Genomic DNA, 26,162 nt, shown 5'->3' with positions numbered 1-26,162 from the left:
GGGGGGGGAGCGAGGGAGCGCAAGGTTACTACTCCTCCAGCACAAACTCTGCTCTGTAAACGGCAAGAGAAGAAGAAGCTAGAGTTAGGGAGGCAGTGACCCTGTAGGAGCGACGCCTCCATCATGACCCTCAGACTGACCATGCTTCATCACATCTACAACTGAGGAAGACAGGAGAGTCAAACGCTGCTGCTTGTTGCTCATCACAGCTCATCATCATCATCATCATCATGGCAGATTGATCATAAAGACAGACAGACAGGCAGACAGACAGGTGGTAATATGACATTCCTTACATACAAAAGGAGCATTTTATTAAAACAAAATGCGTATTAACAAGAGAGAAAGGCGTCCTAGCTTTACAAAAAGGGAGAGCTCATGTGTTGATGCAGACAGACAGGTTACAGACTCACAGCTCCTCATTTAGACTTTAGGATTCTTTTTTTAAGTAAACGGGCAAAAATAAAAAGCCATGTACAGAAGAAGAAGAGAGGATGTGAGGTCAGACAGCTTCTGGAAGGATCAAACATGTGAACACTTCAGGCAGTGGATACAAAAACAACACAGGCCCTAAACTCATAAAGTCTCAGTCACTTATTCACAGGACGACATCGCTCTTCATCTGACAGGGATAGAAAAACATGGACACTAAAAACTCCTGATATCAAACATGGTCCAAAATAAGCGCTGCTGCCCCCTGTGGTGAGCGGGTCAAACAGCAGCCTCTTTGGCGGCTCATGATGGCGCCTCTCCTCTCCTTTCCTCTCCTCTCTTTGCCGCGTTCCAGCTCCCTCGTCGTCTTCAACACAAAAATAAATAGTCTACGTTCCGAGCGTTGGTCTCGTCCTCCTCAGAGCCACGGGTGCCACGCCGGGTCCATGCGGCACAGGTTGTCCAGGCTGTTGGCCGCCGCCACCAGCGTGTTGACTTTGCTCTCGCCGCCCTCGAACTGGGCCAGGTTGTGCAGGCGGCTCATGATGGCGGTGACGGCCTTCTGCACCAGAGACACCAGCTGCTGAGAGTCCATGTTCTCAGGCTGCCCGGCCGGGGACAGAGGCATGGACGTGTCCTCCTGGGTCTTCTTGTGCCACGCTATGATCTCATCACGCAGCACCGCCTTCAGGATGCCGTCCACCTGTGGGACAGAGAGAGAGACAGAGAGAGAGAGAGAGAGGATTGTTATTGTATGTATGTATGAGACTATTTCCACAGCTTTGCCCTGCAGCCATAGACATGTCTTCAACCATCATGGCTGCTCTACAGACTCCAGGCTGGGTGCTTGAGAGTCTGGATGAAGTTATGAAGTTGGTTTCTGTGTCACGCCCGAGTTTAAAACAGGAACACACGGTGATAAAAGCCTGCGTCTCCATCAAAGCCCAGACGATCTTAGCCCAGCACATAAAGTAAAGCCTGGGACTCTGATTCAGGGTGTGACTCCTTCTGAGGGCAAATTCCTCTTCCTCCCCGTGTTGTTAGGAGCTCATTATGGCCAGAGAGCGTCTGGAATACAAAACCGTCAGAGCCACAACACCAGCAATCAGCACCTAACCAGGCACACACACACGGCTCCTAAATGTGTGTGTTTGTTTTTTTTAGTTTTCCACGTCCGTGTTTGTTTGTGTTGTTCCCGTTCCTGGGATACAAGCAGCAGCTGTCTCCCACACACACACACACACACACACACACACACACACACACACACACACACACACACACGCACGCACACACGCACACACACACACACACACACACACACACACACACACACACACACACACACACACACACACACACACACACACACACACACACACACACACACACACACACACACGGCCTATACATAGACGCCACCCAGCTGTCATTACGGCCTCCCGCCGCTCTCGTTGTGTTGTTTTCGCTGCGTTCAGTCTGAGCTCGTCTGTGCACGTTTGAGCTCAGAGCAGCAGCAGAATCCTCCAGGAGCTCTGACTGACAGAGACACAGCTTCACCAACAACAAGAAGAAGCTGCCTGAAGCTCTCACACACACTCACAATACAAATCAGCGTCTCCCTCTGAAAGTGTCAATCACTTCAGATTGACTGTAATATTGTCTCCATATCTGATTCCACCCCCGTCTCACTGTACCAGGCCTCATTAAAGCTGCTCAGAGAGATCAGATGTTGCTTTAATGTGCGGCTAAGTGAGGAAAATCTCCCCTCAAACTGTTCAACCGCCAGAAATCTCATTAAGCGTGGAGAATTTAAAGTGGAAAGCCTGGAATGTGCAGGTTTCTATTTCAATTCATTAGACTGAGTGGAGTTTGTGTTGATTGTGAACCAGAGTCCAGTAAACAGGAAACAGGAAATGCCCTCAAACTGGAGCATCTAGAAACTAAGAGCGCTCAGCTGTGTGATGTTTGTGTTCTACCTTAAAGTTGGGCTGAGCGAAGCATCGAGCCACGGCGATCATGGAGGCGGTGAGCGGGCCGGAGACGCCGATGGTGGTGAGGAACTCGGAGATGTTTGGCGTCAGGCGGAACGGGACGGGCCGGTTGGCGTCCAGGTCGCCCGTGGCGTCGTTGATGTCGAAGCGGAAGTAGGAGACGTTCAGCTTGCCCGTGTCCTGGAGAGGGAAGACAGAGGAGAGGGAAACATTAGGGCACAAGATGAAGATGAAGTCAATGAACAATAATGAGACAGAGTGTCCGGCCTCATTGATCAGAGCCTCAGACTATCAGCAGCATCACATCTCTAATCCTCCCTCCACTCCCCCTCGCTCTGTCTCCTCTCCTCCCCGCTGACTTAAACATATACAGCAGAGTGTGTGTGTGTAAGCCTGCGTTTATGAGCGAGGGGCCGCAGCCTGCAGACATTCAGAGGAGATAAGCTCCGTATATGAGAAGGTGAGAGCTCTGACAGCTTTATAGAGACACATTTCATTCCAGCTCTGTCTCCCTCTCCACCTGTCTCCCCTCCCCTCCCTCCTCTTCCTCTCCTCCTCCCCTCTCTCTCTCTCTCTCTCTCCATGTCATTGCTCCTCCGGGTCCCAGTGGCGGCCTGGAGGCGGTGGGCTGAGACTCCGGCGGCCCCCAGGAGGCTCTGATAAGCCCGCAGACAGTTGGCTGTGGAGGCGGCGCTCAGAATGCTAATCAGGGCTCTGGTGACCGGCGATGGCTTCATTCCGCCGCCGTGTCAGCGCCACGGCTCCGCGTTGGCGTTGTGGCGTGACTCGGTGGTGGGAAGTGACAGAGCCTGGGTTAGATCCAGGACAAATGTCAACGCCTCAGAGACAACAGAGAGATAATTACCCAACAGGGTCTCCAGAGACCCAGCTCCCTGAGGACCAGACAGCTGGGGAGTTAAGGCACTCAATGTGTGTGTGTGTGTGTTTGTGTGTGTGTGTGTGTGTGTGTAGGATGACAATGCAAAGCAGCGTCTCCTCTCCCTCAGCCTGCAGCTTCACCGGTCTTATAGAACACGCGGTCTCTGTTTAGGCAGGAGGAGGAGGGGGGCAGGGGCGGCGTGTTATGGCTGTGATGTCCCGTCCTTGCACTTTCTCTCTGCTCTGTGTGTGTGTGTGTGTGTGTGTGTGTGTGTGTGTGTGTACTCTCTCTGCACCGTAATCCTCCTGTGTCTAATGGGATCTGTGGAGTGGAACAGGCAGAGAGGAGCTTAATACCAGTGCTTAGCTGCCCGCAGGAACGCCTGTCAGCAAAGGCCGATTAGGATCAGAGGGGAGGGGGGGAGGAGGAGGGGGGAGGGGCCTGACACAATCATCTTTAATAGCGACTTTGAGAAACCCGTCTGTGGACCCGGAGCATCAGACGGAGGCGTGCCAACTTAAGAGGCGGCGGTGTGCGGTGTGTGTGTGTGCGTACCTGAGCACGCACGCACATGCACGCACACACAAACACACACACACACCCTGTTCAAATTGAAATGTCTTTGATAGCCGTGGAGCGGTGGGACTGAGTATAGCGGTCTGTCAAAACATCCTTCACGTTGACAGCGGCGTGCTGAGTGATGGACGCAGCGTGAAAGTCACAGGGGAGGATATGAGAGGGTGTGTGTGTGTGTGTGTGTGTGTGTGTGTGTGTGTGTGGATTTGAGAGTGTAATGCTGATCTCTTAATGCATCTATGAGAGAGGAGAGCGGCTGCATTAGGCCCCGACACATGGATCCAACTCGCCCTTGACGGAGAGTCCCAGAGTGTGTGTGTGTGTCTGTGTGTGTGTGTGTGTGTGAGCGATGGCGTCCTACCTGAGCGATCTGCAGCATCTCGGGGTTGAGCCGGTTGAGGTGCAGCATGAACTCAGCCAGGCCGATCAGAGCCAGCTGGATGGTGAACATCTTGCGGAAGGTCCAGTAGTCTGTGGCGTTGGGGAACGTGTGGAGGGCCCACTCCTTCAGCATGCTGCGGGGAACCATGTTCCCCTGCACCTCCTTCAGGATGTCACGCAGGACCTGCACACACAGAGGAGGGGGGAGGGACGGAAGGAAGGAGCAGTGGTTAGGAATCAATTCCAGGTTGTGTTACTTCCTGCACATCAGACTGAACTCTTCTCCAGACGTCTCTCCTCTAAAGCTCTGCAGGGACGGGACGGGAAAACGTCCACTTAAGATTTCTCAGGTGCCAAAGCGACCACGAGCAGAAAACCTGAGAGCAGCAACATCCAGGGTAAAGGACAGGCTGCAGAGATCCAACATGGCCGAGGCAAAGACGCCGAAATAGGACAGGAAGTTCAAACTCAGCTCCATGAAGCTCAGGCTGCTTCATGAAGAATCTAAGCTCCTGTTTCACTCTGACACACGTGGAGTCAGCAGGCAGGGGAGGCCACTGATTAATGCCTGATATTACAAAGGTCACACACGTATCAAGCTGCACAGCTGCGTGTGTGTGTGTGTGTGTGTGTGTGTGCTACCTGGTGGCTGGCCTGCGTGCCTCTGGCCTGCACGGTGGCCAAGCGGTCGTAATAGCGGGAGATGGGGTTGTCGTGTTCTATGCCCTTCTTGGCACAGCGCTGCTTGTAGATCTCCACCAGCGACAGGGAGGAGGGGTTGTCCTCCACCAGGCGCATCTGAGGAGACACCGCCACCACCCGGGGCACTATGGGAGGGACAGGAGGAGGAAGAGGAGGAGAGGAAGGAGAGGAAGGTAAGAAAAAGGGAAAACAGCAACTGTAAACATTTGGCTTCACTCTCAAGCAAACAGTCTCTGTGCTCCTGGAGTGTAAACCACAGAGTTACACATACAACTAAAATACTCTACAATCTAGAGGGGCCTTCCAACAACAGAGCGAGGGGTCAGTGGAGGCGAGCGGCTGCAGGATGACAGCAGTCTAAACATTTACATACGCAGGCACACAGCAAATCAATAACAGCCACTCTGGCCTGGAGAGAGTGAGCTGGATGGGAGCGCTGAGGTCCCTGAGCAGATTTCCCTCCTAACAAAGCCATCAAGCACAGATGTGGAGAGTGGGCAAACATCTGGGTGGAGCAGAACCTCCGGGGGCTGACAGGAGAGGAAATGGGGCTTGAAATAAGCTCCAAAATGTGAGCGAGGGGGACGGCGAGGACAAAGGGACAGAGACGAGGGGACGGGGACCTGAAATAACCCCGACGTGCTTCTGTGAGCGCCCGGTCTCTCACCTGTGAAGAAGAGGTGCCTCTTGGTGGTCTCCTTCCTCTTCTCCAGGCAGGGGTTGAGCAGGCGGAGGAGCTGCAGCACCCTCTCCTCCCGCCGGGACTCCGTCAGGCAGGCGTCGTTCATCACCAGGTAAGGGTAGATCTTACCGTTGTGGCCACGGATGTAGAGGCGCCGCGCCGCCGTGTTGTGCTTCTGCACGATCTCCACCCTGGGCATGAACCTGGAGAGGGGGAGAGAGAGGGGGGATTGAAGGGTGTGTGTGGGTTCAGCTCTCCTGTGTGTACAGTTGGTGTGTGGAGGTGTGACAGATGGCAGAGAGAAGGCTTCACATTATTCCTGCACCCAGAGGACTCGGCTTTAATAAATAAGCTTTTTATTATTAGCAAAAACACTTTGATACACCCCTTGAGCCAAGTTTGGGGTTCGGCTGAACTTCCTGTGCTTTTCCACCAAAGTGGTGAGAGCAGCAGTGAAACTTCCTGGTAAACCACCGCATTCTACAGACATTAAAGTTATTTTTTGCCAAGATGGTTTTAGAACAAAAAGCAGCTGAGCGTGAAACTCAAAGCTTTGCAGGATTTTGGCTGGAGTCATTTCACCTGGTTGAGCTTCACGGGGAGGAGGAAGAGGAGGAGGAGGAGGAGGAGGAGGAGGGCGTACCTGGCGATCTTGATGTAGTAGTGTGTGGGTTTGGGCATCAGGAACTCGCCGGGGATCTCCACCTCGGCCGTCTGCGCTGAGAAGTTGCTGAGGAAGCGACACTTCTCCTCTATGAGGAAGAACTTGGGCAGCTGCTTGGTTTTGGCCTCCAGGATCTTGATCCACTTCTTCAACTTGGAGATCAAATTGTGAAGCTTCATGGAGCCTGGGACGCTGAAGTCAAAGTCTGGGGAGGAGAGAAGGTAAAGAGAGAGGAGATTACATGTTTACATCTGATCAGATAACAGATGTGTGGAGCTCAGAGGGTTAGATGCAGAGGAACACAGGGACAGAACGACCTGTAGGGGGACGGGGAGGGAAACTAAATATCCTCAAAATGCCCTTCACACACACACACACACACACCCACACACAAACAGCAGCCAATAGTACAAGGAGTGTAAAAGTAGTGGGCAGCTCCCAGGTGTGTGTGTGTGTGTGTGTGTGTGTGTGTGTGTGTGTGTGTGTGTGTGTGTGTGTGTGTGTGTGACCTTTACTCCCCCCTTGCAGCATTACGCTCCCAGACCTGTGCTATAAATACAAATGTGTTCCTAGGTAACCTTGCCCAGGCAAACAAGGGGTTAAAACACACAAACACACACACTCATGTAGGGACATAATAGAGAAATAGAGGCTAAGATGAAACAAATTGGTAGTAGAATAGAATCATAGGACGTTTCCGTGGTAACCCTTACAGGTCTTTGTAGCCGCACACACACACACACACACACACACTGATTGAGGTGAGCTCTGAGGTGTTAGCTGGAGCGCAGCAGCCGGCTGAGCGCTCTGTGCCACTCTGTGCCGCTCTGTGTGATGGAGCCAGAAACCTCACCGCCGGGAAAACGGCAATTACAAATATTAGGCTGAACTGAAGGCCGGTGTAGTTAGAGCGCCGCAGTAGTGCCTTGCTTTAAGGGCTGACGGGAGAACGTTTATCATGGCGGCGGTGACTCTCTCTGCTGCCGCGCCGAGGCTGGGAACTGATTGAATTAGAGCTGTAAAAATGAGTCTGAAGGTATTAAATTCTCATTTTGAGTCACAACTCATACGCCCCTGAACGCATCACAACGAGCCGCCGCAATAACAAGGGAAGCCGGCAGAGTGAGTGAGACAGGCAGCTTTTCCATTTCAGAGCAAAGCCCTCAGGACATCACACACACACACACACACACACACACACACACACACACACACACACACACACACACACACACACAGGTGCGGCCTTGCCATTTGAAACTCGTTCCATCTCTCCCAGAGTGAGACCTCCTAATACTTTAAATAAGCCCTTTAAACAGCCAATGTTCTTTTCTTAGTGGCCCAATTCCGCCGCCGCCCGTCTGCCTGCCTGCCATCCTACCTGCCAGGAGAGTGGAGGTAAAATTGAAACAGTCCTGAGAAATTGCAACCCGACAACAATTCAGTTCCATAAAAGTATATAATGCCTACAAATAGAGCAGGCGAGCGGCAGCTGGAGGCTCTACAGTAATATGATTCCATCCTGTTTAACAGCGAGGCACACACACACACACACACACACACACACACAACGGAACACGCAGAGGGAGATCGGGTCTAACGAGACGCCGGTGTCCCAGCGTCTGTGTGACAAAACGCGTGAGTTCGTCTGTGATTTAGAATCCTTTAACGGAGCTCTGAGGTAATGAGATCAGCTCTGTGTGAGAACCTGAGGGTGATCTATGGATGTGTGAAGAGAAGAAGAAGAAGAAGAAGAACAATCAGATGATACTCAAAGCCCCCGAGGCCAAGGAGTCGGGAATAAAGAAAACATCTGCAGCGGCGGGCGATGAGATAGTTCAGTTAAATCTCTTAAATAATCAAATATTGTAGCGTCTCCCTGAGGCCAGGAGGAGAAACGCTCCCACCTGCTGTGATGATGGACGCACACACACACACACACACAACAGGAAGAAGCTCCCTCCACATACACCAGCATGGAAGGGAGCCGATACTTAAGGGAAAAAGTGAACAATCTAGAGTGCAGCACAGCCTGTGAGCCAGCGGAGGAGGGGGAGGTTCATCTGGGCCCCCTGATCTCATCTCTGACCCGTGTGCTGTCAGTGGGAACGACGCTGCTGCTGCTGCTGAGTAGCTGGCTGCTCTCTGACCTGGAGGAGGAAACCAGGTACGGCTCCTGGGCTCCAGAGCAGCAAACTATGGATCCAGGCCCAGCAGGTGGTCCCCCCTCTATAAACAAGACCCCCTCTGCTCACACATCACCCTGTTTACTAACCTGTGTGTGTGTGTGTGTGTGTGTGTGTGTGTGGGACGGGGGTTGACCTGACACTGGCGTCTGATTGGTCTGTGAGCGTGATGCGTTCAGGAGCTGTCAGCAGCATCTGAACTTTCTCACCGCCGTGCGAAGAGTGAACAGAGCGACATATAGAGGGCACGGAGCCAGAGCAGCGTGGAGAATCACACAGAGTTACATTAAACTATGATAAATGTCATTCCAACGTGACGACGATGTCATCAAAGGGCAGAGACGTCTTAGAAACCTGATCGTTTCCCAGAGAGACGGCTGCTCTGACAGACGACTCTGGATCACATCCCCTGCTCAAACACTAACTCATGTAGAGAGCATTCACAGTAATTGGATCTGAATGCCTCTCTGCTGCCAAACCTTATATGTGCACACATAAACCCATATTTTCCGGCCCACAAACCCTGGGAAAGCGACTGAGGCACTAACGCGGTGCGGGAACGGGGAGCCGGGCGGCTCGGCGGCTCTGTAAACCCTGTTTGTTCCGCTCCGGAAGGCTTGAGCGGTTTCATTCTCTGTCGCCCCTGCTCCCACATCGCCGTGGATACAGCTGGGTAGCGGCGGGCTCCGTGCGGCAGAAGCCCCCGTGACTCCTGCCTGCGTGAGCACAGCTGGCACAGGAACATCTGCTCACATTCATTAGTGTGTGCGTGTGCGTGTGTGTATGTGTGTGTGTGTGTGTGTGTGTGTGTGAGGTTCCTGTGCTCCTGCATGCAGATACCTTCACACCTACTCCTGTCCTCTCTCTCTCTCTCTCTCTCTCTCTCTCTCTCTCTCTCTCTCTCTCTCGTCCTCTCTCTCTCTCACATTGTTTTTCCGCTGATCTCCCTCTTTATTAATTTACCGCTCTGTCATTTTCTCTCCTTCTCCTCTCTGTGAGGGTTTGAGGAACCTTGGCTGCTCCTCACTCACTCCCTCTCCCCGTCCTCCCTCCTCCCTATCCCAGGGCCAAACACATTAGCTCTACTGGCCACTTTCAGGACCAGTGGAGGGGGAAAGCACAGGGAAGAGCAGGGAGCAGGAGAGGGGGAGGAGAGGAGGGAAGGGGGGAGGAGAGGAGGGAAGGGGGGAGGAGAGGAGGGAAGGGAGTTGTTGCGTTGAAGTGCAATAAAAACAAGAGGTGGAGTGTAGGTGAGAGTACAGGTATGTGCTTGTACACACGGGCGAGCAGGGGTGGGGGGGTTCAAACTGGGGTCCAGGGCCCTGTGGTGTAACTCTCTTATGTACGCAGGAAAACACACACACACACACACACACGCCGTCTAAAAACAGGCCGGGAATTGTTCTGGGAAAAATGTCAGAGTTGGCACCTCGGCTCCAGCCGGCCTGACGAATTCCACAGCTCACATATGAATCTGGATACACGCTACATGCCTGAACACACACACACACACACACACACACACACACACGCCAGAGACAAGAACATAAAGTATCCACTGCCCAGAATGCAGCGTGTTTACTTCTACAGGAGGAGCAGAGTTTGTTTTCAGGTACAAACCCTGAAGTCTTAAACTCAAACTTTTCATATTAATCTTCCGTCCTGGGCGAGTGAAATGAATCCATGCAGATGAAGAGTGTTTACGTTCAGGAATATTCCATACTCCGACTCCCTGAGGAATGTGTGTGTTGCTCTGTAATGAGGACAGAGCGGCTGCTTTGGTGCTGCCAGAGGATCAATATGAAGCCGGGAACAAATGAGTGTTTGATGTGAACAACATGGTGGCAGGTAGATTGTAGATGTCGTCTCTTTGTTCCTTTCTCTTCCCAAAGCAGACGCGGCCTCCAGCTTCCACCTCTCCGTATCGCCGTATCAGCACTTGACCGCCGGCGATTTACATTTCAATAAAAAGTGGCCTGCTGCCAATGTGATGAAGACGATGGAGCTCAGGCTTCTGCAGCAGAACGCCTTCACATCTGCACTTAGGAAGCTGCTGTGAAGTAACACAACAATGTGTCTGAGCAGCGTGAGCCTCAACACGCTACAGGAATACTAAAGACACGCATGTGCTGCTGGACATGGAGAGCTCGTGGAGTAGAGAGGAGCTGGGGTGACGGCTTGTATCCGGGCAGATCAGAGTTGAGGTAAAGGTTCAGTCTGGTCGCCCTGACGCAGAGATCGATGACATCACACAGCAACACAAACACATCCCAGCTGGTTGATTAGATTTGTTTTCAGGATGAATGTGTGTGTGTGTATTGTCGTGGCTTTTACTTAGCGTGACGCCCGTCGGCCCCGTGAAGCCGTCAGGTGAAGCGAGTGTGTGTGAAGATGAAGATGAATGGTGAAGATAAAAGTAAAGTAATGACAGCAGTGAATCACCTCAGATGTCTCCCTGACTGAATAACAGCAGAGCGACTGTACGGAGCACGTAAACAAACTAAATGCTGCCGCGCCGCTTCACTTCCTGTCCTTCCTCCTTAATTTAGCTCCAGATGCAGCAGTAACTGAACGGAGCGTCTCTGAGATCGTCTGTGGAGCCGGGCGCTGACGCAGCAGCTAAAATTAGAACGCCACTGACTTGTGCATAATCAAAACCAGAGTGGTCAGGCACAGGCACACACACACACACACACGCGCACACACACACACACCTATTTCCGACAAGCCAGCGTCTCCGCGCCTTCCCTGAAATCAAATTATCTGGTTGGAAACCTTAATTACATTACAGAGCAGCGCTGCTCCAGCTGCTCTCAGCGACGGTCCGGTCCGTCTACACACACACACACACACACAATCCAACCGGGTCAATACGTCTGTGAGAGCTGACAGGACGCTGTCTTCATCAGGTCCAGTTTGGAGGACCGGTGAGGTGTGGGGGTTTGTGAGTGTGACTCACCTGTGGTGAACTGTCCCTTCATCTTCTGGAAGACCGGGTCCTGGGCCGTGGCCTGGGCGCGGCGGGCCAGGGACTCGGAGGCGGCGCTGGAGAACATGGTGGAGACGTTGGAGACGTTCTCCAGGCCCACGCCGAAGGTGCTGACCAGCTTCTTGACGAAGTTCAGCGTGTGGGGCGTGATCTTGGCGTCCGACACGGCGCCGCTCTTCTCAAAAGCCACAGAGTAGCATTTAGCCAGACCCTGCTGGAGCTGCCTCAAGACCTGAGGGGGGGGAGAGGGCAAGGGTCAAAGATCAATAGGTTGGGACACAAGTTTGTCATTTTGAAAACAAAAGAAGAAGAAAAAGCTGAACTTCTTCCCTGAACACAAAGCAGAGGTGCAGTGAGTTGAAGACACACACACACACACACACACAGGGCAGGTGATGGAGGTACAGCAGCCGTGTCCCTGCCTGCTGGATGGAACCAAGCATGGCGCTCACAGCTGCTGCTGAGCCCCAAACCATCACAGATAATCACACACACGCAAATTTTCGGCCTTCAGTCCCCTGCCTCCCCCTCCTCCCCCCCTTCCTCCTCCTCCTCACCGCACCCATTCATCACCTGTCTCCTTCCCCTCTCCTCCCTCTTCATTCTTCACAGCAGCAGGCCGGCTCTCTTTCATGCAGCCTGTGGCGACTCGGGGGCTCAAGTTCAGCCAATCAATGTCAGCTCTGCTTTCAGCTCTGATATCAGCTCAGACTCCGGCTGCTTTAACAGCTAACACACACTGACACACACACGTATCATTCAGGAGTGAAGAGGTTAAAGCTCAGTCGTGTCTCCAGGCGAGTCCTTCTTAAATGGAATCCACCTTAAACGTGGCGTTCAGGTGTTTGTGCTGTGAAGTGTTTATGACAACACACTGCTTCAGACAGTGATGACCTCATCATGACTCAGACTAAACAGATGTGTTGGCTCGCCACGGAGCCAAGCTGCGGTCATCTGGTTGACCAGGTGGCGTTCACACACAAAGCCAAGATATGCACACACACACACACTCGCTCTCCACACTGGCAGAGATGAGCGGAAATACTTACACCCACTTTGTTTTCCCAGCATCTGAGGGACAGGGGACACACACACACACACACACACACACACACACACACACACACACACACACACACACACACACACACACACACACACACACACACACACACACACACACACACACACACACACACACACACACACACACACACACACACACACACACACCAGCCCCTTTGTGGTTCTCACCTCTTCGTGCCAGTTCTCCCTGAACCAGACCATCTGGTCCACGATGCCCTCCAGCGAGGAGAGCAGGGTGGGATGAAGCTCCCTCTGCATGTGCATGATGCGACTGCAGCGCCACATGGGGGCCGTGGCCCGGATGGGTCCGGGGTCAGAGGCCCCCGAGTGAGGCTGGGCCCCCACCGAGCTGGGCTGCTGCTGCCCAGACGCATCTGAGGGAGAGAGGCAGATAAGAGAGGAAGAGGAAGAGGAGGAGAGGACGTGAGATGTGACAGATAAGAGAAGATGGGAGAGAGGAGGGAGGGAACGTTAGAAATAACAAACAGAAGAAGAACGGGGGCACTCTGGAAGCTCTATATGAGAGAACAGAGCCTATTTGACGAGACAAACCCTGTGCATTAAGTCTATAAGTACTCAGGAGGGGAACAGCTTTAAACATATAGCGTCTGATGCTGCTGCTGCTGCTGCTGCTGCTCCGCCGTGTTTACTCACCGCTCTTGTAGCGCTCCCTCTGCTCGATCTTGAGTGTCAGGTAGAGGGTGCGTATGGGGAAGTAGACAGCCTGGGGGTACACTCGTCCCACCTAACAGATAAAAGAGGGTCACAGATTACATTTCAAAGACTCTCCCTCAGGACTGAAGGGGAGCGGGAGAGGGAGAGAGAGAGGGGGGGGCAGAGAGAGGAGATGGAGAGAGCGAGCGTGGGTGAGGGTGAGAGAGAGAGAGATCCTCCTGATACGGGCTCAGACGTGCTGCAGCAGGGCGAGCGTTTGAAGCGTGGCGTCAGGGGAGTGGAGGTAAGTTGAAACACTTCATGGCTGAATTACAAAAGTGAACGTGACTGATGATGAAATCGCCCTCAAGACTTTCAAGAAAAGTCAGTAAGAACATTGAGAGGCTTAAAGCTTTAAGTCGGGGCTTTAGCAGATCTCTACAGATGTCAGATCCTCCTCAAACAAAGAGCAGCAGGGTTCTGTTCATGTGTGCAGGTGAGTTATGTGTCCACCAACACAATCATCTGCTCCCACTCCATAATGGAGCAGACTGACTCACACTCCTGCTCCTCACCAGGAGGCATTCTGACGCCTGATAAGAAGGAAATCATACAGAGGAGCATTAGCATTAGAATGAGAGAGATAACCCCGACTCCACAGAGAGACATTTGTCTGCCAGACACCTGACTGTCTCTGCTGCCGTGCCTGGAGGAAGAGAGGCATGAATGGATGCTTGTTCCTCAGAAACAGGAGGTGAACCCAGGACAGCCCACGGCTCATTTCACAGCTCTGCATTGTTAAAAGGTTTTCCAAAAGGTGGTCTTGAATTCCAGATGGCAGAGATGTGGGAGCCTGGCTGGAGGAAGAGGAAGACCAAACCACCAGCTTCTCTCAGGTCTCACTGCGCCCAGAACGGGATTCAATTAGAGAAGATACCCCATCCCTTCAAGTCTGTGTGTGTGTGTGTGTGTGTGTGTGTGTGTGTCTGCAGGGCCGAGAGGGAGAGAGACCAGATCCTGGAGACCAAACAGGGCTCCATAGAAGTGACAGAGGATGGACGGTGATGCAGAGAGAGAGAAGGAGAGAGAAGGAGAAAGAAAGAGGACGCAGTTTTCTCACACTTTGCCTGTGGCTAAATGGATTTAAGAACCTCTCAGATTTATCCGACTGATCCAGGTTCCTGTGCCGTCCCAGGAGCTGTGAGGGATTCACACACACTCACACACACACACTCACACAGGCACAGGCTCAGGGTTTAATAAGAGTGCCTGAGGTGAGAGTGGGTCGGCCCAAGGCTAACTGGAGAGTCGCGTGCTTTGCAGCTTTGCTGCTGTTTCACTCAGTGTAACACACGGTGCTACACTGTCTATCAAGAAGAAGAGAAGAAGCAGCGGTGAGGCGATGGAGACGGAGGGGATGAAGCAGGTGGTGAGACAGGCTGTGACTGCTGCAGGGCCGAGGCCGAGCAGCCTGAAGGCAACGCAGAGGGAAGAGCGGGAAATGTTATCAAACCAAACTCCAACCAGGGAAACACTCAGGCAGTCCCTGTTTGAGTTCCTCCTGCTTCCTCTTTAAGGCTGAAACAGCAGAAAGAGAGAGAGAGAGAGAGAGAGAGAGAGAGAGAAGACAGAGAGAGAGAGAGGGCGAGAGAGAGAGAGAGGGAGAGAGGGAGAGAGAGAGAGAAGACAGAGAGAGAGAGAGGGCGAGAGAGAGAGAGAGGGAGAGAGGGAGAGAGAAAGAGGGAGAGAGAAAGAGAGAGAGAGAGAAACAGCGAGAGAGAGAGAGAGAGAGACAGAGAGAGAGAGAGAGAGACAGAGAGAGAGAGAGAGAGAGAGAAAGAGGGAGAGAGAGAAAGAGAGAGAGAGAGAGAGAGAGAGAGAGAGAGACCCTCACACAGAATCTTTGATCTCTGATCTGCAGAAATGAACAAATCCCCTCTAAATGTCCTGAGGTTTTGCAGTTTCAGCACTCAGACGCTTGCATCGCTCTCATTTCCACAGCAACGCCAAACTGATCACTGCTGAGATGAGAAGTGAAGCAGCAGAGCAGAAAGTGAAGAGGAAGAGGGAAGTTTCTAAGTGGAATCTAACAGCAGCATTAAAGATGAAAGGAGGGAGGAAGGAAAAAGAGGAAGACGAGGAGGAAGCAGAAGGATCAGCTCACTAATGGGATGATAGGAAATGTCATATTTGGCTGCGGCTGAGGCGGACCGAGGGGCTGAGAGTGAGGGGCCGGCGAGGAAGAGGAAGAGAGAGAGAGAGAGAGAGAGAGGGAGGAGGGAGGGAAGGAGGGAGAGCGAGGAAGAGGTGGTGAGATTCTGTGTTAACTTGTGATTTATCTCCCAGGCTGCCCCCAGGCGCACTTCTCCTCACCTTCATCAATATTTCACCGTACGTTTTTTAAACATGGCACACGCTGCAGAGAAAGTCTAAATAATTCAGAGATAAAAGCTGCCGAGCATTAAAAGCTTCTTCTTCTTCTCTCTGCATAAAGAAAAGAAAGGGGGGAGACGACGAAGAACGAGTGGCAACCTTTTACCCTTCATCCTTTCAAGACCACGAGGCAGAGCAGGGGGAGGGTTGAAGCTCCGCACCTGATAGATCCCACACACACACACTACAGTACTCTACACTCATCTTAAAGAGGTCAGGAGTCTCTTTGAGTTCATGGAGTTAAACAAACCTGTGAACATTATGAAAGCATCATCTCTTCTCTACTCCAGCTACACGTTGCTGCTGCTTTCTTCTTCTCTGTTCCATTAAGAGCGGCTTGTTGATGAGCTCACAGTCTAACCCTAACCCTGACTCCATCCTGCCTCCATCCCACCTGGGTCAGTCGTCCCTCTCCAGCTGTCAGTCAGTCAGAGCCGGCTCCTCTCTGAAGACCCGGCCTCTTCAGTAATCCTCCATTAACCAAAGCTAATTAGTCCAGGCTTTAATTACAAACCTTCGTCCTGCAGCGTGGATGTGTGTTTGTTACCTTTATCATCATTTTTGGAGCAAATAATCTAGAACCCGTTTCCCTGATGGCTGATGAGAGATCAGGAATTGGCGTAAAAGAGGACGGAGAATAAATCTGAATGCTTCATTTGGTAAATAGAGGCAGCAGGGGAAGAGGCCTCTCATCCATCTCCATTACAGAGGAGAGACTGGTGTGAGCTCTAATGCAGACACACAGGCCAGATGTGCTCCAGCCCACAGAGGGGAGGAGCCAAGGAGTGAAACCCCTGGATGAGGCATGGGTGCGGCAAACTGGACGACAGGAAGAAGACTAAATGAAGCAGAAAGAGGAGGTAAGGAGGAAGAGGGGCGGTGTGGTGTGTGAGGCCTCACCTGGCTGATCAGGTTGAGCAGCGGTTTGCCCTCTGACCCCACCAGGCAGGTGAGCAGCTGCGGTATCCACGCCAACCACTGGATGGGCGGCACGCCGATGCAGTACTTGTCCACGGCGTCGGCCAGCGTGTTCTTGTCGTCGAAGCTGAGCAGCCACAAGACCTGAGGACGAGAGAAAGGAGAGAGGAGGGAGGAAGCAGATTAAGACGCTGGAGGAAATAAGGAACTAAGCGTTACGTTGTAGTTCTTCTGCCAAGGCTCAGAAATGAAGATATTCAGTGAATTATCCAGTAAAATAACTCCTGTGAGGCAGAGAGGAGGGAGGCGAGGCGGCGGTCGTTAATCAGGACGCTGCTGCTTCTCTGGCTCGCCTCACAGCGGGGGGGGGGGGGGGGGGGGGACGACATCCTGGCAAACCCTCACAGCCATCACAGCCCAGCCAACGTGAGGGTGATGGCTCCTCCCCCCTGCTGAGCATGTGTGCCACTATGTGATGATGATGATGAAGACATTAACCCCCCCGACCCCCCCGGCTCTGTTTAGCAGAGCGTCCAGAGTGCGCTGCTCGTGTGTAATTACTGATAATGAGCGGTCATCTCGCTTCATCCCTCAGCGCTACGAGCTGCCAACCCAGCGAGCGATACAGAGGGGTCACATCACCGCTCTGCAACTGAATCCAGCCGCTCGGTGACGAAGAGCAGATAACGATCACACCGCCTGATCTGTCTCACTGATCTGGAAACAACAGATTTATTATTTATCCCAGATTACAGCCAGCTGGTGCTTAGCAGGAAGGACGAGCCTCTGGTGTGAGGAGGAGGAGGAGGAGGAGGGCGCTTTAATAACGCCTCAGACCCTCAGGCTCCATCGGTCCTGCTTCAGAGATCAATCAGTCCAGAACAAAGCCGAGCCAGAGAATTCAGGCTCAGACGCTTTGTTTCCACAGGAGTCAAGTCTCTTCTGTTTCTGCTCTCATCTGTTCTGTTATTAAAGAAGCCGTTTAACAGGCAGCAGGTGAGGAAACTGATGGACTCAAGGGGCGGAGCCGAGACTGAATGTTGGAATGGTCACATGACATCATTTAAGGTCAGAGTGCAGTTACCTGTGCTGACCTACAGGGGCAGCAGGCAGAGTGCATGAGGGCGGACACGCTTGTTAGTAAAGAGTCTTCATCTCTGTAACAGGCCGGTTGACCTGACAGCGAGGGGAAGGTTGGACAGGGTGGAGGGGCGGTGTGACGAGAGAGACAGGGGACGCCATTAGTCTGTTAACCCCTGAGCCACAGGACGCCACCGCCGCTCTGAGGCAGGAAACCGCTCACACAAGACTGCTGCCTGACTGGAATCGATCAGATCACTGCTCTGTGCTCGTTACTGTGGCAGCGACTGAGACGAGTGTATGTGTGTGTGCGTGTGTGTGTGTGTGTGGGGGGGGTGTTAATGTATGGAGTAGATGGGGGTCAGGAAACAAGGGAATTAACAAGGATCCAATCTGAGCACAGGGCTGATTAAGGCTCCTGATTAGAGGTCAGCTGCTGGTTTGTACACACACACACACACACACACACTCACACGGCTCTGAACCAACAAGAAATCTTTACCCTCATTAATCACTAACAAGAGAACACAGCAGACAAACCAGCAACACTTAGGTTACTGCAATTAATAACAAGGGAAGGAGGAGCAGGTGGAAGAGCCTCTCACACACACACACACACACTCACACTCCTCACCTTTGCGAGGTACTTGCGGGACTTGCTCTCGTTCTGGTGGCGGCAGGCGTGCAGGTAGCAGGTGATGGCCGACACTCCCAGGTGAAGCTGGCGGTCCTTGACGAAGATGTTCTCCAGGTAGTCTCCCCACATGGCCCAGGCCTTCACCAGCACGTCGTGCATCTGCACCGCCGCCGAGAAGGCTTTGTTGGCCTCCTCCGACCTGGAAGCAGGCAGAGAGAGTTAGAGAGAGGAGGGGAGAGAGAGGGCGGCGCAAAGAGAGAGAGAGAGAGAGAGAGAGAGAGAGAGGGGCTGAGGACGAGACATCAGGAAGGAGCGGGCCGCAGCAGTGAGACCCTCAGACCCTCAGAGTAACGACTGCATCTCTCAGAGTGTGAGGCTCAGAGGAAGCTGCAGGCAGATCCACTTGAGAATCCTTGAGTTGTTTTTATTCTAATCCTGCCAGGTTCACTTCCAGTCTTAAATGTAATAAAGAGTTAAATAGCAGTGAGGAGCTGACAGGTGGGAGCTGTCGGGGGTCCTGAGCTTTGACTGCAGCGTTTGTGCTGACAGGCACACTTATTCTGAGCCATCAGCTGTTTTCATCACGCCAGGCAGGCGGGGTGTCACAGGAATCATCTTTACACACACACACACACACACACACACAGCTCAGCCTTTGATTAGCAAACAAAATGCAGAACGCCTCAGCCTGCAGTCACAATAGAGACAGAGCTGTCAGAGAGAGTGCCCAGAGTGAGACAGAGCGCTTACAGAGCTGCTCTCCTTACTTACAGCCATACCTCTCCCCAGCCAATCAATTAAAAGACTTTATTATAAAAGGCATTTTGGCGTGTGATTAAGAAACGGGAGCCTGATTGCTGTGGGAGTGAAACCTTCAGTGAAGCTGCATGAGGTCGCTGCTCAGTCACTCTGTGTTCAGATACATCAAGAGTTTATACAGGAGCCCCACTGTCACACACACACAGTCACACACACACACAGTCTCACACACACACAGTCACACACACACACACAGTCACACACACACACACACACACACACACACACACACACACACACACACACACACACACCCCCCCCCCCCCCCCCAGTGTGAGGGGACTTAATGATTGTAATAACCCCTGCTGAGGTGGAGGGAACTTCTGCTGATGGCAGAGATTCCTGTAAATTGCCTCCAGTTAATTATTGAGCTGCATATACATTTAATAAACCTTCCTCAATTTGTCTTTCACCCCTCAGGACGCCGCGTCACGTCGGAGATGATGAGGAGCGCTGCGAGGAAACGGGGAGGGAAAGTGTAAAGCTGTGGGCGTGAACGGCCTCGCAGAGCAGAGAGAGAGGAGAGGAGAGAGCAGAGCAGAGAGAGCACAGAGCAGAGCAGAGAGAGCAGAGAGAGAGGAGAGGAGAGAGCAGAGAGAGGAGAGGAGAGAGCAGAGCAGAGAGAGCAGAGCAGAGAGAGCAGAGAGAGAGAGCAGAGGAGAGAGCAGAGCAGAGAGAGCAGAGCAGAGAGAGCAGAGAGCAGAGCAGAGAGAGCAGAGAGAGAGGAGAGGAGAGAGCAGAGCAGAGCAGAGAGAGCAGAGAGCAGAGAGCAGAGCAGAGCAGTCGTGTACTCCACAGGCAAATCCTGCAGCACACACACAGCCCAAGCTGCTGACACAGGTGTGTGTTAGCGTGGAGGCAGCGTCACAGGGATTACCTCCCAACCAGACACGTGCGGCTGCTACAGGCGAGCCGCGCCCATCGAGCACGACGCCACAGAGCTACGGGACGGCCGACGCTGCGTGGCGATGAAGCGTGAAGCAGAAGCTGTTTGGGGGAAGTTGTTTCCTAAGGTGTGGACAACTTTACAAAAAGAGTCTCAGAGTGAGAGAGACAGGTAGTTAAGGAGCAGACACACAGCTGGTGGACGTACTTGTTGATCTGAGCCAGGAACATTCCCTTGAGAGCGTAGAACTCAGCCGTCATCTCCTTGGTGAAGTATTTCAGATTGGTAGACTCAATTACTTCCAAACCCTGAGAGTGAGAGAGAGTGAGAGAGAGAGAAAGAGAGAGAGAGAGGAGAAACTAGCTCAGGCGGCGCTTCAAACAAATGGGTAGAAAGGAAACTTCCACCCACATCAGGCAGAAGAATTTGGAAGCGGATAAAAATGATCTTCTACCCGAGACAACTCCATAATCACAGGTGAAAAACAAACAAGCTGCAAGGTGTTCATTAGGAAGTGAGGGGAAGAAAGCCTGTTAAGGGAACTAAACTTCCATTACGGCGAGGCTGTGATTAGGTGTCCCCCATGTACCGCTGTGACAAACGATGTGCAGCGGCACAGAGACGGAGAGAGGCAGAGGAGATGAGATAGAAGAGAGAGAAAGAAGAAGAGTGTCTACTGGCACTTTTAATGACTTGTGCTGTGCTGAACTGCTTCTATTAATCAGACCAGTCCACAGACTTAAGAGCAAAAGCTTCTGAGTTACAGGCTTTTTTCTTCTTCCTTTAAGTCTGACTGTTAGAACTTGTCACCTCGAGCGACCCCCAAACTCTCTGTGCACTCGCCGCTCAAAGCTCCGCTAACGACGACGCCTCCGGCTGCTGCTGCTGACAGATATCAACAAATCTCACTTAATGTGTCAGACGTGTTCCTCAGTAGATGAGGGAGTTTGAAGTGAGAGCTGCAGGTTTGCCTCATTATCATGCAGCTGCTGCACATCAACACTAGATCAGATATGAGAGCTCAAGCTTCTTCTTCTTCTTCTTCTTCTTCTTCTTCTACACTCAAGTAGTTCACAGCAAATGACTCCAACATCAGTGAGGTGTTAGAGGTTGGAGCGGAAATGTGTGAAGGTGTAAACTGAGATGTTCCAATCAGGAGGGAATGCTGTTTAAAGGACGATCAGGCAAAGAGTCTAAGCAACATCTAACTCTCTGAATCCATGCTTCCATCCTTAAAGCATCACAGACAAAGGGACAGGAGTCGGTTCACTGCTGATCTCATCCTCGTCTTCTGTCTCACCTGCATGCATTCGTTCTTGCCCATGACTCCGGCCAGCTGCAGGTAACACTTGACCTGCTGCCTGATCTTCTGGAAGCAGTCCACGATGGGCACAGTGGGGATGGTGTGGATACGACTCAGGATGTCCAGGGCCACGTTCACTAAACCCTGTAGAGAGACGATCATGTGTTACACCGACAGCTGCTCCACATCAGAGCCGGTACACACCAGAGCCGTGTCCAGACGGATCCTGGTTGAAGACCTTTGTACCTGTTTGCGTGCGATCTTTCCGTACTGGATGATGGCAGAAGCCGAGGCGTGAACTCCCAGCATGGCGTTGTTGTTGTTGGGGTCGTGCTGCGTGTTTGTCTCGTACGCCGTCACTATGGCTGTGGAACAAACAGACACAGAACAGGGACGCGGTCATGAAGGTGGCGTTTCCCATCATGCATAGAGGGACAGGAGCAGTGTGTGAGGTGTGGTAGGAGGCACACGGGGACACACACACACACACACACACACACACACCGCCTGTATTAAACATTAAATGGGCCATGGCGCCACATTTCATGAAGAAAACTCCATTTCACTTGAAAGTAAGTCTGAAGTCTGTCATGTATAAATGAAGTGGACTTTATTGGCACGGAGCAGCCAAAACGGCGATGTCATTATTTCTGGGCTTCACAGTGTGAGATGGAGCTCTAGTTGCTTGAGACATCACATTTTGCAGTGGCTGCCTCTCTCAATGGTTTCAAAGTCGCCACGGGAGAGAGCTGAACACTGAGCAAGGTAAATGTGTGTGTGCGTGTGTGTGTGTGTGTGTTGTGTCCTGCAGAGAGAGAGAGTGCTTTAGCGAGCTGACATTTGGAAATGCAGAGACCCTGAGGGCTTCTGCACACCGTGGCCTTTTAAAGAAGACCCCATCCTGGAACCTGAGCAGCAATCTGAGTGTGTGTATGCATGAGGACATCATTCTGTCGCACCGCTATCATGAGGAAAAGGTCACGCGTGCTAACACAACAGTGTTTAGTGGGCGGTGTGTGTGTGTAGACACCTTGGTAGTGGTGCTGACGCCACATGAAGATGCTGCTCCAGTGCGACAGGTCGTCAGAAACGATGGGCAGCCGGTTCCTCCACGTCTTCACCACCGTCTTCATGTCGTGGATGCTGGGGTTGCGACCCAGGCTGGCCGGCTGCAGGCCTGCGTTGATCTGAGCCGCTTCCTGCAGCTCAATGATCTGCTGTGCCGCCTGCAGAAACAGAGACCAGGAGCTTTAAACACAACCCAGGTACAGATCAGGCTACATTGAGAAGCATGTCGCCACGGTGGAGGTATCAGGGAGACAAAAGACATAAAAATAGCCGAATGGAAAAGAATATGAGATAGGAGTCTGTAGAGATCAGACTTCAATGATGAGGAAAGTGTGTGTGAAGAACCTGGAGAGCAACAAGGAGGAGGAGGAGGAAACACGCAGAAGCAATAAGAAGATAAAACATCATAGAGGCTGCTGGAGAGGTAAACAAGAGAGGGTAAGATGTGTTATTACAGGAAAATGTGTAGAAGAGGACGGAAAAAAGGCACAGAATTAAAAAGAGAGATTTGGAGGGAAAGTGAGAGCAGACGCCGGCTCTCTGACACAACAACGACCTCCTCACAGCCCAGTGTGGCTCTGGGAGAGGAAGCTGGGAGCAGGAACCAGCAACAAACAACAACAACAACACGGCAGATTTATGCTGGCGTGAAGTACGAGATTTTGTAGAGATAATTTCCGTGAGGCCACTACAATAATCCCGTTCTGGCTTCCACATAGTTCACTAGATAATAAGAGGCAGAGAGAGGAGAAGAGGGAGATCAGAGGAGAGTGAGGATGATAAGCGAGGTCTATCTATCTCATTCTGAGGAAAGAGGCCTCATTGATCTGCCCAAAGCCGCTTTGTGAACACATAATCAATCATTCCATTATAACTACTCATCAATCAATATTAATGCCGGCCCCTCATAATCGATATTGCGGGTGATAATCCATCGATCCTCAGTCGCTGGTGAGGGCTTGGATTTCTAAGATAACTTGATTGAAATGGTATTTGAAGCCGTGTGTGTGTGTGTGTGTGTGTGTGTGTGTGTGTGTGTGTGTGTGTGTGTGTGTGTGTGTGTGTGTGTGTGTGTGTGTAGGCCCCTGGTGCTGCAGGTTCACAGGCCTGAGTGGGAGATATAGAGTTTGGAATGGAGATTTACAACAGGCCGCTTGGCTGGGCAGACCAATAAATAGCTTGTTTTCCCTCGGCTGGGGTAAATAATTGGACCGCGGGTATGCTGACACACACACACACACACACACACACACACACACACACACACACAGACACACACACACACACTCACAGAAACAATAAGTTAGTCACCCGATTCAAATCCCCATTTTGAAAAGATAAATGTACCCAATCAGCGGCGTGCTACAGACCCCCCCCCCCCCACACACACACACACACTCCAAAATCAAATCGCCCAAAACAAAATAAATTAGGCGATACAATATTTTTCACAATTATCTGCTAATATCAGCTGATGGCCGACTCCTAGCCTTCATTGAGACGCCCCTGTCCCATTCATCATGTAAATGTAATTCTGCTGCAGGTATTTAATCAAACCCTATCTGATGCTGGGAGGTAATTACAGCCATTCTGGGCTCTAACTCTCTTTCTCCCTCCTCATCTCTCCTCTTCCTCCACGTGTCCCTCTATTCTGCTCGCTCACCTCCTCCTCCTCTCCTCTCCTCCTCGCCCTTGTGTCTATTCTCATTTCTCTCTGGAATCAAAGAGGCTTAAAGGTTTTTTGATTTTCTTTTTTCTTAATCATCTGTCTCAATTTGACAGAATGGAGTGAGCGAGCTGGCGTCTGTTATCAGTGTGACACACACACTCATATCTCCAGGATACTGATGAACCATCTCCTGACATGAATCTCATCAATGCTCATCACAACAAACCCACTTCCCGTCTCTACCTCTCACCCTCCCCTCCCCTCACCCTCCCCTCGCCCTCGTTCACGTTCTGACCTGCAGCAGCGGCGTGTGGACGTGGGAGACGATGTGTGGCAGCCTCCTCCACTCCCTGATGGCGAGGCTGGAGGCCATCTCCACCAGACGCTCGATGAAGTTCAGCTGCTGCTCCTCTGGGTGGCAGATGGCCAGGTAGCCTCGGTGCATGTTCACCTTCCACGCCATCTCCTTAGGACAGCTCAGCTCCACCTGCAAACACACACACACACACAGACAGAGTGAGTGACCACACACCGACAGCAGCTCTGTGCACGCTGAGTGTGTACGAGTGTTACCATCAACCCTGAGAGGAGCCAGGATCTCTGCCATGGCAAATATACGACGCATCAGCCTGCATATAGAGCAGCAACACCACTCTTAATGTCTGTGTGTGTGTGTGTGTGTGTGTGTGTGTGTGTGTGTGTGTGTGTGTGTGTGTGTGTGTGTGTGTGTGTGTGTGTTTGCCTCTATGATGTCAAGCAACACACACACACACACACACTTCAGATTGTTGCATGTGTGGCAGTTTAACTTAATTAGCAACACCCGGGGGGGGGGGGCCTCTGACACTTTGGTTGTATAATTTAATAGTTGGACAAATACTCAACAATGTTCTTGCCAATTCATTTTGTGAATTGTTTCAGCAGGACTTTGTGCTAATGAGTGATCAAGCTGACGTGTGTAACATGGAGAGGGAAAGGCCGCACTATTGATTGGAGTGCTGAGTGCATTAACCAGGACGCACAACAATAGCCCAGGGGAGCCTGCTGTGTGTGTGTGTGTGTGTGTGTGTGTGACAGGGGGAATGAGCCAAAACAAAGCCAGGGAGGTTGGAAGGAGAGTGAGAAAGCATAGGTGTGTGTGTGTGTGTGTGTGTGTGTGTGTGTGTGCTTTTCCAATGAAACTGGCAGTGATGGGTCAGTGTGCAGTTATCAGCGGTGACACTTGATGAATATCCCGGAGACAGGGCCGCCCTTATCAAGAGCCGGCTTTAATTGAAAGCGGGGACATTTGGACTTTGCCTCTGAGCTGGTGAGTAGTGGACAGAGACGCCCCGCCCCCTCCCCCCTCCTCTTCCTCCCCCCTCCTCCCGCCGTAAAACAAATCACCATGCAGCAGATGCCGGGTAATTATTCACGCACGCAGCCGTCGAAAATATTAGCTTCTAAAGCCAAGAGTGTGGTGTGAGGAACGAAGAGTAGGAGGTGAAGAGAGGAAGAGTGGAGGGGCGAGGATCAACGGACAGAAGACGAGCCAAAGAAGGGGAGAGATGAAAGAGAGTAAAGGAAGGATGGAAGGAAGCGAGGGAGGGAGTTAGTGCAGCTGTTGTTCCCAACCAGACAATTTAATTAGGTGTCACCTTAGGACAGAGCGACTCAATGGATTGGTTCCAAGTCTCCTTGAGAGAGCAAAGCAGGAGTATTTGTTATATGTCAGGTACTATCACACTCTCACCAGCCGCCTACACTTTGTTTTAGGAAACATGAGGCCAATAAATTAGCCCGGCAAACGGCTGAAGTGCATTTCCGCGGCTTTACGGCCGGCTGGCTCACTCTGCCTGGAGCTGGGAGTCTGTGGGTCTGTGTGTGTGTGTGGGTGTGTGGACGGCTGGATGGCCCTGATCTCACCCTGACACCAGGTCTGGTCTTAATAAACAGCACTGTACCGGAGACCAGCAATAAAAGGAACAGGTTGGGGTTGAACTCCCAGTTTGGGTCGCTGGGTTCAGACCTGGTTCTGTAATTGCACCGGTGAGAACTCGTGCTCATAGTTTCCTCTTGTGTCACACAGTCAGGGGGCTTATGGCTCCAGATGTGTCGAGGTACAGATGTGCACTCCTCACCTG

General features: G+C 52.0%; 1 protein-coding gene across 2 annotated transcripts in view; it reads right to left on the bottom strand.

Annotated features, from left to right (window-relative positions):
* Positions 1–278: 278 nt before the first annotated feature.
* The window catches only part of trrap (transformation/transcription domain-associated protein), a 60,049-nt gene continuing 34,165 nt past the window's right edge, over positions 279–26,162 (bottom strand). For both annotated transcript variants that reach the window (XM_076169607.1, XM_076169608.1), the window contains 17 exons: positions 26,160–26,162; positions 24,335–24,526; positions 22,333–22,528; positions 21,549–21,667; positions 21,300–21,446; positions 20,207–20,307; positions 18,292–18,493; positions 16,560–16,721; positions 13,227–13,317; positions 12,741–12,946; positions 11,457–11,718; positions 6,291–6,516; positions 5,633–5,850; positions 4,906–5,090; positions 4,244–4,447; positions 2,412–2,606; positions 279–1,135 (listed from right to left, as the gene is read on the bottom strand). The exon at positions 26,160–26,162 is cut by the window's right edge and continues 133 nt beyond it. In XM_076169607.1, the coding sequence (XP_076025722.1) occupies positions 851–1,135; positions 2,412–2,606; positions 4,244–4,447; positions 4,906–5,090; positions 5,633–5,850; positions 6,291–6,516; positions 11,457–11,718; positions 12,741–12,946; positions 13,227–13,317; positions 16,560–16,721; positions 18,292–18,493; positions 20,207–20,307; positions 21,300–21,446; positions 21,549–21,667; positions 22,333–22,528; positions 24,335–24,526; positions 26,160–26,162 (2,994 nt within the window). In that variant the 3' untranslated portion in view covers positions 279–850. The remainder of the gene's footprint in view (positions 1,136–2,411; positions 2,607–4,243; positions 4,448–4,905; positions 5,091–5,632; positions 5,851–6,290; positions 6,517–11,456; positions 11,719–12,740; positions 12,947–13,226; positions 13,318–16,559; positions 16,722–18,291; positions 18,494–20,206; positions 20,308–21,299; positions 21,447–21,548; positions 21,668–22,332; positions 22,529–24,334; positions 24,527–26,159) is intronic.

Source organism: Genypterus blacodes, unplaced genomic scaffold (assembly GCF_046128005.1).
Source record: "Genypterus blacodes isolate CSIRO-AG114 ecotype Tasmania unplaced genomic scaffold, CSIRO-AGI_Gbla_v1 ptg000209l_1, whole genome shotgun sequence".
NCBI lineage: Eukaryota > Metazoa > Chordata > Actinopteri > Ophidiiformes > Ophidiidae > Genypterus > Genypterus blacodes.
The sequence above is the reverse complement of the archived record's forward strand: the minus strand, read 5'-3'. Positions and strand labels throughout refer to the sequence as shown.